This window comes from Muscardinus avellanarius (genome assembly GCF_963383645.1).
Source record: "Muscardinus avellanarius genome assembly, chromosome: X".
NCBI lineage: Eukaryota > Metazoa > Chordata > Mammalia > Rodentia > Gliridae > Muscardinus > Muscardinus avellanarius.
The window spans coordinates 77,391,200-77,408,832 of NC_137792.1; the positions used below are offsets into that span (position 1 = coordinate 77,391,200).

General features: G+C 48.7%; 1 protein-coding gene across 2 annotated transcripts; it reads right to left on the reverse strand.

Moving 5' to 3' along the window:
- Positions 1-516: 516 nt before the first annotated feature.
- SASH3 (SAM and SH3 domain containing 3) lies at positions 517-16,770 on the reverse strand (the record flags this gene model as incomplete). Of its 2 annotated transcripts, none has more annotated exons than XM_080718780.1 (8): positions 517-707; positions 1,258-1,408; positions 1,553-1,762; positions 1,894-2,030; positions 3,370-3,511; positions 6,728-6,874; positions 7,499-7,594; positions 16,714-16,770. In XM_080718780.1, 8 exons carry the CDS (start codon positions 16,768-16,770, stop codon positions 517-519), a joined length of 1,131 nt encoding a protein of 376 aa, XP_080574906.1. The 2 variants fall into 2 exon arrangements, with proteins under 2 accessions (XP_080574906.1, XP_080574905.1); XM_080718779.1 differs by having other exon boundaries at positions 517-710.
- Between the last annotated feature and the right edge of the window lie 863 nt (positions 16,771-17,633).

Sequence of the window (17,633 nt, forward strand, 5' to 3'; positions counted from 1 at the left end):
CAAACCTCTAGAGGAGGAAAGGGGGGATGGTACATGACAATTTCTTCACACCTTATTTAGGGAATTCTGCATTCACCCATGATCCAGTGAGGTCCTTTGAAACAGCCAGATTACCAAGGGATTTGCAACTGGCCTGAAATACAGACTTGGTACCCTGTCTAGGAGCAGTGCAACAAGGGTGGGTGGTAGGAGGGTGAGGAGGGTTTGGGATCCTTGATGGTGAGGGACATGGTAGGTTTCTCCATGGTGCCCCACTTGCTGTGGCCATGGCTAGGTTTGTGGGCCACATGCTGGTGGAGAGAGGAAGCCAGACAGGTGGGATCTGCCTTCACGCAGCCCCATATGCACTCCAGCTGAGCCTGTAGGGCCCCAGCTGGGCCTTTGCACCTAACCCTCTATGGGAAAGCAGGGCCAGGCTCAGCACTAGTCCTCTGGGCCTGGGATATTATGGGAGGCTGGGCCCATCTCTGTGGCCTTTGCAGCTCAGGCCCAGCCTCGGCCTATGTCACCTGTACTTCAAGGTGCCCCAGCCAGGGAGAGGCTGTGCAGCTGCTCCTCAGGGCCTGCCAGTTCTGCCTCATCACGTCCGCTCTCCGAACCCTCGAAGCAGCCAGAGTCTCGTGGGATGTCCACCTTGGGTTCTGACACTGTGTGCACTCCTGGATCCTGGCTGTTCTCGATGCCCTCTTCTGCCTCCTCGCTGCCAGCTGCTGGGGATGAGGGAGGAAGACAGAAGACGGGGTGCTTGGTCCAAAGCTGGGGGAGGGGTCAAAAGCCCCAGGGAATGCCCTCATAGGGCTAGGGACCCTGGAAAGTCTCTTGCAGGCAGTCACTCCCCCTGGCCTCCTCCACTGCTCTGGACCCTCTTCTCACTGCTTCTAGCTTGGAAGCAGGAAGGAATTGTTTCTAGACTTGCTCTGTAATCGAGAAGCTCAAACTTCATTAGTACTGAGCTGGAGCCAAGCAACTCGGGCTTGAATCCCAGCTCTAGTACCCAGCTTTGAGGTTTTTTATAAAGGCCCTACTTTCTCTGCCAAAAACTCTCCTTTGATCCAAAAGGCAGTGGAGCCCTATCATCCCTCTCACCTTCCCCACAAACTTTCCTTGAAACTGGAATTCAGCTGTGGGAAGATGCCTTCCTGCTGCAGAGGGGTTCCAGGGCAGGGTGTGGTCATGGGGCACAGCTAGGGTGAACCTTTGTTCCCTGGAATGCCAGCTGGCACCTTTCCCCATAGATTTGCTTCCAAAGCCACTCACTGTCATAGTCCAGCAGCAGCTCTGCGGCCGTGAGCAGCTTGGCTCGGTGCTGTGGGTCCATGATGTTTAGCTCATTGAGGTGTGTCTCCCGCAGCTCTTTGAAGTCTTCCAGTGTCTGGTAGCCATTGAGTAGCAGAGTGGACGTGTGCTCCTGAGGACAGAGGTGGGTCACTGATGCTGCTGATAAGCCGCCCCTGCCTAAAACCTACCCCTACCCATAGCTGGTGTCCCCTGGTTCCCATTCTGGGGGGCACCTCCCTTGCTCTTAGATACTAGTGCAGGTCCAAGCTCATACCTCCAGGCCGATGCGCTCCAGCAGCTCATGCAGAGTCTTAGGCTTGGGCCTCTTGCCCTTGCTCTGGTGGCGGCTGGGGCGCACAGGCACCACAGCCTCCTCGGGCAGCACATCCACATAGATGAATTTGAAAGACCCCAGCTTGCCATTAAGCAGGCCCAGCCATGTGCCCACAGGTGGCTTTTCAATGATCTGGATCACATCACCTTTCTGTGGGAAGAGAGCAGCAAGCAGGGGAGGGAAGAGGGGTCCCTTGACCTCCATCATTACTGCCTACCCTGGCTCAGTCCAATTCCTCTGAAGCTTGTTGAGATCTGGAGGGGCCAGGATGCCATCCTTACCTGCAGTTTCAGCGAGTCGTGGTCATAGGGGCTAGGGGTGAAGTCAGTGTGGACTCGTGCCCGACCACAGAAAGGTCCTGTGTACTGGGGGGCAGGCGATTCCTCCCCAAAGTTGCCAGGGCTGCAGAGCTCACTGCCTGCAAGATATGGGGCAAGGAGGAGGCTCACCTTTGTCCCAGAGCAGGCAGGACTGCGCCCCCAAGGTGCCTTGTAGGGAGCCTGCCTGGACATCCCACTGGCAAGCCTCATGCTGCAGGAGAGATTCAGACCCATCCCCTTGGCCACCCCTTGACCTCTGGGACCTTGGATAATGAGGAGTTGAAAACAGAGGAGAAAACAGCTCACAAACTGAAGAACGGGCAAATTGGGAGGATCACCAGAGCCCAATTGGGCCCACACCCCAGTGCCCAGATAAGGAAAGCAGAGGCCAGACAAGCTAAGTGACCAGCTCTAGGACTCTCACCTTCTACTTGGCAGCACTGGGGCCATTAGACTCCAGTTATCTTTGTGCTCATTCCAGTGCTCCATATACCGGGAAGCCACACTATATGCTAATATTTTACTTTCTCTACTTAATAAGGCTTAATGTTCAGTTACAATGTCCAATGCACACTTGGATGGGCCCTTTCTTCCTGGAAGGGCAAGGTAATGAGTATTTTAAATGCCTTTTGTGCCAGGCGTGGTGACGCATGCTTGTAATCCCAATACTTGGGGGGCTGAGACAGGAGGAATGTGGTTCACGGACAGCCTCAACTCCTTAGTAAGGCCCTTTTGCAACTCAGTGAGACCCTGTTTCCAAATAAAATATAAAATAGGTCTGGGAGTATAGCCTGGAGGAAAGCCCCTGGGTTCTACCCCTAGTACCACCAAAAAAAAAAATAGGACTGGGGTGTAGCTTTTAGTGTGGGGGCAGGGAGGTGTCTGAGAAGCCAGATAAAGAGTGGGTCCTGAGAGGCCAGGAGGAGCGCACAGCATCTCCTCCGGGAAGGATTCCTCTTGTCTAGCCTCTGGACTTCTAGAACATGACTAATGATACCCTAAGTTTAGCAACCAAGGTCTGAGGTCCAAGACACTGATTCTTCACAGCCAGAGGTGCTATGCTATACCTCACCCTGGTCTGGGATGTCAACAATTCAGGGGGCTGTAACCTCTACCTCCCCTTGGAAGGGTGAGGACAGGCTGGATCAAGAGAGAAAAGAGTCTCTCCCTCTGCTCGTGGGCCTCCCTGGAGCCTGGAGACTCCTCTGGAGCAGAGCTGAGCTCAAGACTGGGTTACCTTGGGCAAGTCATTTGAGCCTCAGTTTCCATATCAATAAAATGAAGATCATAGTAGGATCATAGATCCCATGAAGCTGTGAAGATGTACTGTGAAGAGGGCTGGGAAAGTTTCTGGCCCCCTCCCATACAGCTAGGCATGTCCCTAACCTAGTCCTTTCCTCCAGATTCCGCAGGTGTCCTCCCATTTCCCCTACTCACTGGTTGAGGCCTGGCGGCTGAGCGCCGGGTGTTCACACTCTTCCTGCTCAGAAAAGGCCAAGGCCATCTTCTCAGGGCCAGGGCTGTCCAGGCTGCAATCTGGAGATGTTGGGGAGGCTGAGCCCTCTTCCAGTGTGTCTCCCTGCAGGGAGGATAGGCAGGAAGCCCTCAGGAGCCTCTCTATGATGCAGACTCCAGCTCTGCCAACTATAGGCAAGTGGCACCCTTTGAGCCCTAGTGTCCTCTTTGATAAAAATGGGAACGCCAGTCCTTGTCTGGCCTATCTCACAGAAAAGGGCCTACTGGGTATCTGGTGAGAGTGCTTTATCAGCTTCAGGTGCTAATGTAATGTGTTAAACACCAAGGTAGCCAAGGGTGGCCTTTTTATGGCTCAGTCAAGTAGATGGTGCTGCTGGAGAGCAAACTACTTCTGCTTGTCATTGCACTTAATCCTCACAGTGAACTTGAAGATAAGTGATATAGTTGACTTGATCCTATAAACTTGTAGGCCTGGCCCCAGAGGGCCCCTCCCTACCTTACTGCATGTAAGTATGGGGCTATTTAACAGCTGGCTCTCTGCGAATAAAAGCCCCATGATTTGCCAGTTTTCGTATCGTAAATTCTCTTCGCTAAGACCAAGGCCACTGTCAGTCTGCGATCATGATGTCACTGGAAAAGCTGTTAGAAGAGATAGCTAGGGTCCAGCATGGTGGCACACGCTTGTGATCCCAGCATTTGGGAGGCTGGGAGGATCACTGTTCACGGCCAGCCTCAGCTACTTAGTGAGGCCCTCTGCGACTCAGTGAGACCCTGTTTCAAAATAAAGAATAAAAGGTGGATGTGGTGGTGCACGCTTGTAATCCCAGCATTCGGGAGGCTGAGAAAGGAGGATCATGGTTCGAGGACAGCCTCAGCTATCTAGTGAGGCCCTTTGCAACTCAGCGAGACCCTGTTTCAAAACAAGGAATAAAAAATAGGGCTGGGGGTGCAGCTTGGAGGTAGAATGCCCCTGGGTTCCATCCCAGTACTGAAAAGAAGAAGAAGAAGAAGAAGAAGAAGAAGAAGAAGAAGAAGAAGAAGAAGAAGAAGAAGAAGAAGAAGAGGAGGAGGAGGAGGAGGAGGAGGAGGAGGAGGAGGAGGAGGAGGAGGAGGAGGAGGAGGAGGAGGAGGAGGAAATAGCTAGGTTATTTCTTGTCTTTTGTATATATATCTATATATATATTTATTGGTGCATTATAGTCTCACATCATAATGTAAATCATAGTGATAGTGACGTACATGCACACAGAATTTTTTGTCTTTTGTGGTACTAGGATAGAATCCAGAGGCATTTTACTGTCGAGCTACACTTCTAGCCCCATTTAATTTACTTTTTTATTTTGAAAGAGTTGCAGAGGCTAAGTTGCTGGGGCCGACTACAAACCTGTGATCCTCCTGTCTCAACCTCCCAAGTACAAATGTGCTCCACCATGCCCAGCTTATCTAGGTTATTTCTGCTACACAGGTTCTATAAGATGCAAATATGAACAACATAGATAAGAGTGACAGGTAGTGGCTGAATTAAGAAATGGTGAATTTCGAAGATTTATGTTATCACTGTTATTTTTAAGAGAATTTATTTAACTCTAAGTTTGTATAATTTGATTTTTTTTATTCTGGAGGGTATTAGAGATTGAACCCAGGGGTGTTCTACCTATTAGATACACTCCCAGCCCCCTTTTCATTTTTATTTATTTATTTATTTTACTTTTTCTTTTTTCTTTTCTTTTTATTTTGGTACTAGGGATGGGATCCAGGGGCATTCTACCTCCGAGCTACACCCCCAGCCCTATTTTTTATTCTTTATTTTTAAACAGGGTCTCACTGATTTGCAAAGGGCCTCAATAAGCAGCTGAGGCTGTCTGCGAACTATGATCCTCCTGTCTCAGCCTCCCAAAATGCTGGGTTTACAAGTGTGTTCTACCACACCTGGCTTCATTTTTTATTTTGAAATAAGGTCTCTCTAAATTACCCAGGCTGGCCTTGAACCTATGAACCTCCTCTCTCAGCCTCCCATGTATCTGGGACTATAGGCATGCTCCACCATGCCTACTTTATATAATTTTATTTCTAATAATGGTTCCATTTAACAACTAGCATGCAACATTTCAGACAATTTGACCAATTGCTCTCATAAAGCAGTTAGAACCAATTCTGACACATGCCACCCTGTGCCTCCCATAAGGGCTACAAGACCATGAGCTTTAAATTACTTGGGCTTGCCGGGCGTGGTGGCGCACGCTTGTAATCCCCGCATTTGGGAGGCTGAGACAGGAGGATTGTGCAGGTTCGAAGCCAGCCTTAGCTGGCTTAAGAGACCCTGTTTCCAAACAAAAAATATAAAATAGGTCTGGGAGTGTAGCCCGGAAATAGAAGGCCCCTGGGTTCCATCCCGAGTACCACCACACACACACACAAAAACCAACTTGGGCTGGAACTTAGTGAGACCCTGTTTCCAAATAAAGAATAAAAAATAGGGCAGGGGGTATAGCTCGGAAGTTGAATGCCCCTAGGTTCCATCCCCAGACCCACAAAAATAAATAAATAAACAAATAAATAAATAAATTACTTGGGCTGTGCCTGCCCCACTGTTGAGCCACCTTCTTCCCTGGGCTGAAGACAGCCTTCTCTATTTTCCCCATGGATGGTCTCATATTTAGTGATCAATGGTTCACCCTACAATCTTTTGACTTTATGATGGTGCCAGAGTGACACATTTCTCAGATACTGCACTTCAAATTTTGAATTTGGATCTTTTCTTAGGCTGGCACTATGCAGTCTGAACCTCTTTGGTGATCTTCCTGTTTTAACCTCCTAAGTACTGGAATTACAGGTGTGTGCAACCATACCCGGATCAATGCAATTTTGACCTAGGATATTTTCAATTTCTGATGGGTTCATCAGGATATAACCCTACCACAAACTGAGTAGCGTCTATATCTTTCTCTATATCCTGCCAGAATTAGGCCTTTCTAATCTCAAGGGCTAGTTCCAAGAAAAGCTAGGAGGTGGATAGCTTTGTTCCAGGCAAACACATTTTCCTCTCAGCTGGCTCCATCCCTCAGGCCTGCCTTTGATGCCTGGACTTTCATCCTTCCTCAGACCTTTCCCCTTTCCCAGATGGTCTCCTGCCCCCTCAGGACTGTCCAGGTATGCTGTTTGTGGCTGATGGTGAGCTCTCCTTCCCACATGATCTTCCTTCTTGTATTGAATTGGGCCTTTGGGGCTGAGAACTGGTGTCCAGGTGGTCACGCTCACCCATTGCCAGAGTGGCCCGGGGCTTCCTGCCCCCACCCTCCCCTGGAGCCCCATGCCTCACCATCTCCTCCGACAAGGCCTTCACCATCATCTTGCCCATCTTCCTGTTCATGGTTCGGGAAATCACTGCTTTCCACTTCTTCCCCAGCTTTTTGCTACTCTTCCCAGCATCCTCTGGGCTGGGGACACCTGAATCATCTTCTGGAATCTGTGACAATCAAAGAAGAGGCCCAGGGATCCTAGTGGCCCTGTTTGGGTCCAGTACTTGGAGTACAAAGAGGCCCTTGGTTTCAGGGCAGAGGCTGTAGGGAGTGGGATCCAGTGGCACCCATTCCCTTTCCCCTTGGCCCCAGCCCCCCACCATTCTCAGCCTGTTAATTTGTAAATGATTTTCTCCTTTCCTTCTTCCTTTCCCCCCACACTTCCCTCCCCCTTTCTTCTTTCTTTCTCATGCTGGGAATTAAACCCAGGGACATTCTACCTCTGAGCTACACCCTCAGATTATTTTATTTTAATTTTTTTGGAAATAAGGTCTTGATAAACTTCTGAGGACTTCACTAAATCGCTGAGGTTGGCTTCAAACCTGCAATCATCCTGTCTCAGCCTCCCAAATACTGGGGTCATAGGCATGTGTCACTATGCCTGGCTCTGCTACTACATAGTTCTAATTGAAAAGAATGCAAAGGGGTGCTTGGGGCCCAGAAGTTTGGTGCTGCAGTGGTGGGCTTTGCCCCAACAATCCAATTAGCTTCTCTTCACCCTCCTGCCTCCCATCCCCATTTTCCCACCAAGGGCTAGAAGCCAGACTCCCCAAGGAGGTTCTGAAACTCACATTATCATCCAGATTAAATTCCTTTTCGCTCACCACAGGAGAGCTGGGTTTGGATTTGGCAAAATCCTTGAAGCTGCTGGAGCGCTGAAGGGAGAGCTAGATGAAGCAGACATGTTTGCAGTCAGTGGTGCTAAAATGGCTGCTGAGGACACATCTGTTCTCCCTTCCCAACATACTCTAGGGTTGGGTAGAACCACGTGTTCGAGGTCCCAGGGCTAATGAGGTCTTTAGGTAGCTAGATAGAAAAGAACAGTTTAGGCGAGACTGGGAGAGTCCTGAGGGAAAGTGAAGCCCGGCTCAAGAATGGAAACTCGGAACTCCCTGCCTCATGCAGCAGCGTAGCAGTTAGAGAACCTTGGCTAGAGGACAGCAGGGACATCAGGAAGCAGGGCGGGGTGTGTGTGTCCAGGGGTTCAATGGTGCAAAAAATCTCACAGATGCATTAAGGTGTGAAAAGAGACAGTGACCTTCCCAAATGCATATGCATGAGGGGAAAATTTTCCAGACAGAGTAAAACTTCATGTGGGAGACTCACTGTTGCTTTTCCGCTCCAGAAAGTGGTCCATTCCAGACCCTTTTATTGGAATGTGCCCCTTTTGTTCTATGCTGTTTTCAACTCTGGGAAGTAGCTCTAATCCCATTCTTGCTCTGGAATGTAACTCCTTTTATTATGGCCTTCTCTTAAACTGTACCTCCACTTCCCTAAATAAACCTCTTATACTCCCTTATGTGTGCCTTCTGTTTGAAATCTTTCTCTTGGCTCAGCATGGTGGTGCAAATATATAATCCCAGTACTTGGGAGGCTGAGACAGGAGGATTCCAGATTTGACAGCTTAAGTAAGTAGTGAGATTCTCAGCAACTTAGTGAAACCCTATTTCAAAATAAAAAATAAGATATGGTGGGGGGCATATCTTGGAGGTAGAATGCCCCTGGATTCAATCCCCAGTACCACAGCACCCCCAGAAAATCTTTTTCTCAGCAAAAGCAAGAATCAAGGAAGAGAAAAAATGTCTTATAAGCATTTATTTCTAAGAGGGATTATTACTCTATAACAAGTTGAAATGCCAAGCTGTTCTTGGAACCCAAAGAACAAGTTCTGGATGTCAGGAGCCTCAGAGCTTCATGAAGCCCCAGATCAAGCTCAGATTTCACCACTCCAGCGGCGTTTCTTCCCAGAACCCTGGAATGAAGGGCTGAATGCATCAGCACATATGAAAACCTCACATTAGTTAATTGAGAGCAGATCCCTCCCTCTCAAACTCTGGCTTAACCTCTGAACCAGAGCCTGGTCACAGTGCCAGGGGCCTCTGGCCCAATAAACTTCTGTCTCAGAAAGAGCCAAGCAATACTGCCAACAAGACCTGGTATTGCACTTTCTGAGAAATCACAGTAGAAGCTTACTTAAGCTGTCTATAGATTTGGAACACAAATGATTTGGTCTAATTTAGTTAGAGCAAGCCATTTTCTCTGTATTCATTTTAGCTGCTTTTAATTTTAGCCACAATGTGATGAGCTGGTGATTGTTGACCCTTGTTGGTGTTTGGACTTTCAGGCATGACCTATTGTTTGTATTGATGAGGCTATTTTCAGGAAATAATCTTTTTTTTTTAAACTGTAGGCACATGTACATGCTAAGATAGCAGCCAGAAACCAAGAAAAGGCAGGTAAGGGGGGCAGGCCATAGACACAAGAAATTGAGGCTGAGCCTGTGTATCAAGATAAACAGTCAAGACCAGAAGATATATACAGAAACCAGGGTTCACAGATGGCCAGTCAGATACAGTGGGGTAGACTACAGACACCGAAGATAAGGGCTTGAGGAACCAATGCCCCAGACTCACACAGTGCTGAAGGTTTCATACCCTCTTTCCTGTTGAAGGAGGGTATATGTGTCCAGTGGCAAGCCCTCAGAGCAGAGGTGATATCACCTGCCCTCCCCCACCAAAAAAAATTGGTCCTAACTCTCAGGGATGCAGTTTAGCAGTCTGGTCACCCCCACCCCCCTTGGTGGATCTTGATTGAAGCTAAGGCAGCAACTGGGGGTTATGGAGCACATATTTTTAGAGGCAGTTGACCAGAAACTAGGTCAGCTGTCAGGTCAAGTTGACAGTAGCAGTATCAGGGCCTTGCAGGTGGGGTGTCTGCAGTCTCAGTCAGAAAGCCTCCTCCGTTCTACTTTGGGACCCGGGAAAGGAGGCTGTGAGTGGGTGTGGAGAAAGGAAAGAGTGACCGTGGGGTGACCGCTCTGGTTCCCATGCATCTACTCCATCCTCCTTCCTTGCTTTTCCCTCCCATTATTCTTGCCTCCTTTCTCCCTTTTTCCCCTCTTGCCTCCACATTCCATTTATTTCCTCCTCTTGTATGGTAGGATGCAGCTGCCTGAATAACTTCCTCCTCTCATTGCTCGGAAAAGAGGGAACAGAGAAAGGGTGGGCACTGGCCTGGCCCAGGCCCAAGGAGAGCAGGCCAGACTACTATTTATAGGCTGATGTAGCTTATGGCCTTCCCTCCAACTCCCCTTAGTTTGATCTGCAGACTAGGAGGCTGAGAGTTGCCCCTTAAGCCCCAGGAACTGATGAGGCTGGGAATGGAGCAAGAGGGCAAGCATGGGGCCAGAAGTTTGCTTTGTTGGGGGAGAGTAAACTCAGACTCCACTACCCTCTAGTTGGCCTTTGGCTCACAGGCTTTCATGTGAGGATCCCTCTGTTCCAGCTTTAGCCCAAAGCATGAGGAGACCATTCTAAGAGGCCATGGAGCCAGTGCTGGGGCTTGGGCTGGCTGGCCCCTTCTCAGCTTGGGGAGATGGAAAGGACTAACATATGTACTTTGGGTGACTAAGAGTGAGGGCAAGCCAGGGTGGCCTTTTTTCAAGTCTCAGAGGCATCCCCAGATATCCTGACTGCCTTTTGGGTGACCCCCATCTAGGGTCCAGTTGGAATCTTTAAGACCATTTGGGTTTTCTGTCATGCCTGCCTTTGAGGTGAGGAATTGCTGAGAGTCGTGTACTTAAGTGAGGTGGTATATATTCCAGTGGCCTTTTTCTTAAGTCTAAGGGGAGCATGTGGTCCTCTTGGAAAGAGTCTATTTCTGGCATCAGACATTGCTGTATTCGACTCTGGAGGTGCCTTACCTAACTTTTTTGAACTTCAGTTTCTTTTCTTTGTTTACTGGGGATTGAACCCAGAGGCATTCTACATCCAAGATATACCTCTGCCCCTTTTATTTTTTATTATCAAACAGGGTCTTGATAAGTTGCTGAAGCTGCTCAAACCTCTGCTCCTCCGGTTTCAGCCTCCCAAAGTACTGGCATTACAGGCGTGTGCCACCACTCCTGACTAACCTCAGTTTCTTCATTGGAATCAGATGGCAAGTTTCCACATCTTGGCTCTGAAGCTATGAAGCTGCCTCCTGCCCCCCAGTACTGGTAATTTAACCCAGGGCCTCATACACACCCAGCCCTCACTCATCAGCTATGTGAGCTGGGTAAGTCACTTAACTTCTCTAGCTTCTTTTCCCTCATCAGGCTGTCATGAGGATGAAATAAGGGAATATATATGCAGTACTAAGAACAGTGGCCCAGCAGTCACTCACTGGATGCCTTTTCTACAACCCACCTCTAGATTCTTACCCTAGACATGTTCCCACCTGGAATACTCTGCCTTTCTCACTGTCAACTGTGGTTTTTCTCCTCCTTCAAATTCCAATTTAATTGGAAACAACTCAAATTCCTATCAAGTGTAGAATGGATAAATTAATTGTGGAAGATTCATAGAACAGTACCCAGCACTGAAGTAATATAACCATCCTCCAACAATTATATCCATAATTGGAGTCTCACCAATACCCTTTTGAGCCATCCCCAAAGAGTGTATATAAATATTCCAATGGCTACACAATGCTCAAAATCCAGTGGGAGCCAGCAACACACACACACACACACACACACACATACACACACACACACACACACACACATGCATACACACACACACACCCACCAAAAAAAAAAAACCAACAAAACTCCAGTAGAACTTATTTGTGCTGCTGGAAGTCAGGGAAATGATGGTTTTTTGGGAAAGTGGCATGCAGCAACAGGCCAGGGCATAACTGAACTTCTAGAAATGTTTTGTTTCCCTTTTTTTTTTTTTTGGCTACTGGGGATTGAGCCCTGGGGCATTCTACCTCTGAGATATACCCCTAGCCCTTTTTTTATTTTTAAAATTTGAAATAGGATTTTTTTTTGGTGTGTGTGTGTGTGGTACTGGGGATGGTACTGTTCTACTTCTGGGCTACACTCCCAGACCTATTTTCTATTTTTTTATTTGGAAACAGGGTCTCTTAAGCCAGCGAGGCTGGCTTCGAAACTGCCTGATCCTCCTGTCTCCACCTCCCAAGGGCGGGGATTATAAGTGTGCGTCACCACGCCTGGCTGAAATAGGATTTTAAGTTGCTGAGGGTGGCCTCGAACCTGTGACCCTCCTATCTGAGCTTCCAAAGTACTGGGATTACAAGTGTGCACCATCTCACACAGTTCTGGAAGAGTTTTGTTTTTTGACCTGGGTGCTGCCTACATGGAATGATCACTTTATGGTAACTCTATGAGTGCACTCATTCAATGGTGTAATTAGGATTTATGCGCTTTTCTGTATGGCTATTATAATTCAATAGAAAAGTTTTTCAACTCCAGTTTATATTATTTATTTTTTGTGGCTCAGGGGATGGAACTCAGAGCCTTGTGCATGCTAAGCAAGTGTTCTACTACTGAGTTACATCCCCAGCACTGGTCTTCAGTCTAAAGGCAGCACCACAGCCGGGCGTGGTGGCGCACGCTTGTAATCCCCGCGCTTGGGAGGCAGAGACAGGAGGATTGCGCAGGTTCGAAGCCAGCCTCGCTGGCTTAAGAGACCCTGTTTCCAAATAAAAATATAAAAAATAGGTCTGGGAGTGTAGCCCGGAGGTAGAAGGGCTTCCAGGAACCCCAGTACCACCAAAATCAATTAATCAATCAATCAATCAATAAAATAAAAGGCAGCACCACTACAGGAAGAGCTGCACACTGCCCCCATCAGCCTCCTGTTCCCCTCCTTACTAAGGAGCCTTCTCAGGGTCTCCTAAACCAGCTCTTCAGTGTACCAGTGATAAATTTGTGGTGTGTGTGTGTGTGTGTGTGTGTGTGTGTGTGTGTGTGTAGGGATCTAGTAATGAATGATTAATTACCACCATGTACCTGACACACTGCTACATGCTTCATGAGTTACTGATTGCTGTGGCATCACCGGCTCATGTCACATTTCTGCCTCACAGGGGAGGAAAATGAAATGCAGAAAAATAAAGTGTTCTAGGCAAAGTCCCACAACTGGTAGTGGGAAGAGAAAAGTGGACATTCAAACCCAGGTTCATAGCCAGATGCGGTGGCACACACCTGTAATCCCAGTACTTGACGGGCTGAGACAGGAGGACCGCAGGTTCAAGGGTAGTCTCAGAACTTACTGAGACCCTGTTTTCAAGTAAAAAATAAAATAGGGCTGGGGGTGTAGCTCGGGTTAAATTCCCAGCACCACAAAACCAAACCCAAACCAGGTGTGACACTCTGAAAGTCCTTGCATGGTGCCGCACTTGTGCCACCACAGGGCTCGGACAGTGACTCCCACCCCAAGGCAGAAGTAGATTAAGCACAGTGCTGACAGCAGCTGGTGTTGGAAGGGAGCTGCCTGGAGCAGGTGGGATCATAGTGGGGGAAGGGATCAGGAGGGTTTCTCAGAGGAATTGAACTTGAGCTGGGCTAGAGAGAAGAGACAGGATTTCTCCTGTGGTAGAGGCTGGAAAGGTTTGAACAAAAGTTGAAGCTAGTGATGGGATGGCAGGTGTGGTGTGAGAGCAGAAAAGGTCATGGAAGGCCTTTTGCCAGCCATGCTTAGGAACTTGGACATTATCCCATAGGCAGTGAGGAGCTACAGGTTGACTTTTTTTTTTTATCAAAATGCTTGGAACCACAAGTGTTTCAGATTTTGTTCCAATTTTGAAACATTTGTATGTACATAAAGGGATATCTTGGGATGGGACTCAAGTCTAAACACGAAGTTTACTTATATTTCACATACACCTTATCCCCATAGCTGGAAGGTCACTGTGTAGAATCAGTGCACCTGCACTTTGCCTATGACTTCACATGGGGTCAGGTATGAAATTTTCTATTTATGGTGTCACAGTGCTGTGTTTGAAAAGTTTCAGATTTTGGAGCAGTTCATATATCAGATTTTCAGATTAGAGATGTTCAACCTGTATTAAAAATACAAAGCATGTGCTAGTGGAGGTGTCATTCTGGGGATGTGCTGTGGCAATAGTATGTTGGGATTAGGGGAGAGAGAGGGACAGAAGGAGACTGGCAGAAAGGTAGAACTGAACACTAGACCAGGAGCCTAGATTCCTCTCTGTTTCTCCTGGTGGGAGGTCTGGGGCTGATGAACATTAAGGATGTGGTGCAGAAAGGCCATTTTTAGGGGACAGGAAGTCTGGGACAAACCTCTTTCTACTTCCTGTACTCCAAAACTGGCCTTCGAGTGAAATCAGATCTAAGAACTTGAAGGAGGTGAAAGTCTCCAAAGAGAAGTTAAAGGCTATGTCCCGTGACCCCAGGGCCTCCCGGGTCTTTCATGATACATGGTTAGTGCCATGTCTGGATCCTGCCATCCTCAGGGCCTGTTCCCACCTCTGTTCTGCTGGCCAGAAAGTCACTCATTCCACAGCCCTCTGGGTCCTCCCTGCAGAGTTCTTCCCAGGCAGGCTGAGAATGTTCTGTTCATCAGATTTCTCTAGAGCTTTTGAGATCAGTAGGGGGACAGGAGTGTGGAGAGATAAAAGGGTTGAGTCGGTGAGTGATAAATCTTGGCTTGGATCCCTGATCTGTAGTGCTGTGTGACCTTTGGCAAGTTTCAGCACCTCTCTGAATCTCCAATGCAAAATAGGGATATTGACAATACCTCTATTTTTGGCAACCTCACCAGGTTGCCATGAGGAGTCAGCGAGCTAAGGGATAGGTAAAATGGATGGCACCTCCCTTGGTGGTCACTCTCAGTGCTATTCTCATTTACTCCGTTTACGGGCCGAGACCATGATCTACTCTTTTTGCAGTGTGCTCCCCACCTCTGCCTATGCCTAAGCATGCAGCTTCTCCTGGGCACTTGCACACAGACAACAGAGGACTCTCATGACTCTTGTTCCAGGTGACCCACTCTACCTTGCAAAGTGGCTGATCAAAAGTTATGCCCCTTTTCAGAGAAGAGGAAACTGAGGCCCAAAGGAAGCTAATGAATCTGTTCAAGGTCCTACAGCTAGAAAGTGACAAGATCACAACTTCGCTTTCTTGCCTCCTGTCTGACATGTTCCCCACTTTGTAGAGCCGAGAAGAGAAGCAGGGGTAAGAGAGCGATACCCGCCTGCCTTGCCTTTGTGCCTTCTGCTCTACCACATCACCTCAGAGATGTGCTCACGGCCATCTTGCTGGTAGAGCTATCTCTTCCTTCTGGAAGCTAGGGCATCCTCGAAGTGTGGGGCTCAGAGTGTTGAGGCAAACCCATCTTGGCTCTGAAGGCAGGCATATGCTCTGGCAGGGGAGGGGTGGTATTTGCCTGCCCTATCCTAAAGAACATGGGCCACAGAGCCTTGCTTCTCCAGGAAGAGGCCTGGGAAGCATTCAGAAATCCACTTAACAAACACACAATCTTGGTAACTGAAGCAGAGAAAGAAGAAGGGGACTTCTGGTTTCTGTGTGCCCCTGGGCACCTTCACTAGAGGAGGCACTATGTTTTGGTGTCAAAGTGTCAGCTTTTTCTCAGCCTTTTTCCTCTGCTCAGTGGCCCTGTGGTTTGGGGCCTAGCAGTTCTGTAGAGCAGTCTATTTCCCCATCCCCATCCAGCAGAGAACAAGGAGAAGTGGGCCCACTGGTTCTGGAGGGGCAGCCAATGGTAGGACTGCTGGGCCTAGTGCCCCACAAGGTTTGGAAAAGGATGATTGGACCCATGTGGAGATTTGTGAATCTCCCCCATCCCCCTCTCACCACCACTGCAACCTTAGAGAAGCAGCTGGGGTGGGGAGAATACAGCCGGAAGTGGTAGTCACCCAGGACCGGAGAGATGAGACAGGATGCACACTCTAGTGCCCTGAGGCTTAGTCCTTCAGCCGCCTCAACCTCTACTTGTGAACTGTTCCCCTGACAAAGGGCTCCCCCATAGTGCACCTGGGCTGAGCACTAGGGAAAACTATAGGGCACAATGAAGGCTTCTTGGCCTGGGCCCCTCAGACTTGATTCGGGCCTGCTTTGGAATGGTCCTAGAGTTTCACTATAATGGGCAGGGTGTACCTGCTCATTGCCTGGGAGAATCCTACAACTGAAACAAATACATCCGATCAGAGAAACATAGATCTGGCAGAGCCTTTGAATCTTCCAGTCCAGCCTTTCCCTTAGGAAGATGAATACCACAGCGACCCATGACAGCTGTTTTCCTTCCTGGCCTTCAAAATACCCCCTCCCCCGCTGAATTCCTTCTCAACTCTCAGTCCCCCTCACCATCCAACAGCTTTTCTCATTCCTCACAATGTTCCTCAAACCCAGGAAGAATCTCTATAGCCTTCTGATGATCCCCAGTATAATTTGGGCGGCCCCATTCTCAGTGGCTGGGGAGCTGCCACAGAGCGGAGTATCTTGGAGGGCTTGAGGTCAGGGTCTGAGCTCAAGCCGGAGGGTGGGGACCCTGAGAACACTTTGGCTAGGTGGCCTAGTGGGGCCCTTTGTGTGAGATGGCTCCTGAGAAGCCACACTTGGGCAGAAGTGGTGGCAGAAGCAGCACAAGGGAGAGAGAATGAAATCTGGTTTTTGGATTCAACTTGAGCATTGTACTTTATAATTCCTAAATTCTGGTTTAACATTCTGGCCCCTAAGTTTAGTTCTTTATTCCACCATGGTAGGGTTGGATTGTAAAACTCTGATTTCTAAGGGTATCCTGTAGCTCTACTGCTCCAGTTTTGAAAGTCTCTTCTATACATCTGTTACTCTAGTAGCTTCAGATCCCTGTTCCTTTGCCCGCTGGGAGAATGGTCTTCACCTACAAGCTCAATGTGTGGCCTTTGACTCTTCCCACTTCTAAAAGCCCTGGAGGCGTGGGTGCAGAGAGCAAGGGAGGGGAGGAAGAAGCGAGTTTCCAAAAATGCTCCTCACCTTTTTCTTCTGAGTGGGATCTTTCTCGCTGGCATTGGAGGGCTTGCGGCGCAACATGGTCCTTCACCCTCTTGGGACACCTCCCCTGCTCTCCTAGGTTTCAAGGTACACAGGCCTCTTGCTCAGCCTCTCGGGCACTGTCCAGGGGATACAGCATGGACCGTTGCCGCTGGCTGCCACTCTTAGCAGTGTGGGGGTGCGGACCATGGATACCAGCGGTACAGCATACAGGAAGCCCTGACACGTGACCTGCTCTTACAGCAATCGTAGCCCCTGCCGGCCCCTGGGGAGGAAGGAAGTCCCAGCTTCAGTCCCCAGAGACACTGATGCAGACAGCTCTTGGACTAAACAACTGGAGAAAAGCCCCTATCCTGCTGTCTCATGTCAATCATTTCCAGTACTTCAGCTCTACCTTTCCCCAAGTGGCAACAAATTTGACATTATGTGGCCTACGCAAGCCTTATACACATTGACCAGGATCCAGAAAGCAGAAGATGGACTATTTCTGCCTGTTGGTCAATGCTACGAGTCAAATTGTACCTTTAAGGCCATCAGTGCCATCACTACCACCACAATCACCACTGTGGCCATCACCACTGCTATTCTCACTTCTCTTGGTAGCCATCACCAGCAAGCCATCATCCTTAGAACTGTCACCCTACAGCCGTCATCCCTTCAGGCATCCTAACTCCCACCAGTACACATACAGCCATCATTACTGCAGCCATAACCTCTAAAGTCATTGACTCTGTTGCCTCTACCACCTTTCCAGCCATCATCCTTTCAACTGTCACCCTCATAGACATTACAGCCAGTTACTCCCATGATGCACTCATCCCTACAACCATCAGCAGCTTCCTACAGCTATGACCCTCACAACCATAATGCTAACAGTCATCTACAATGCCATCAGCACACTG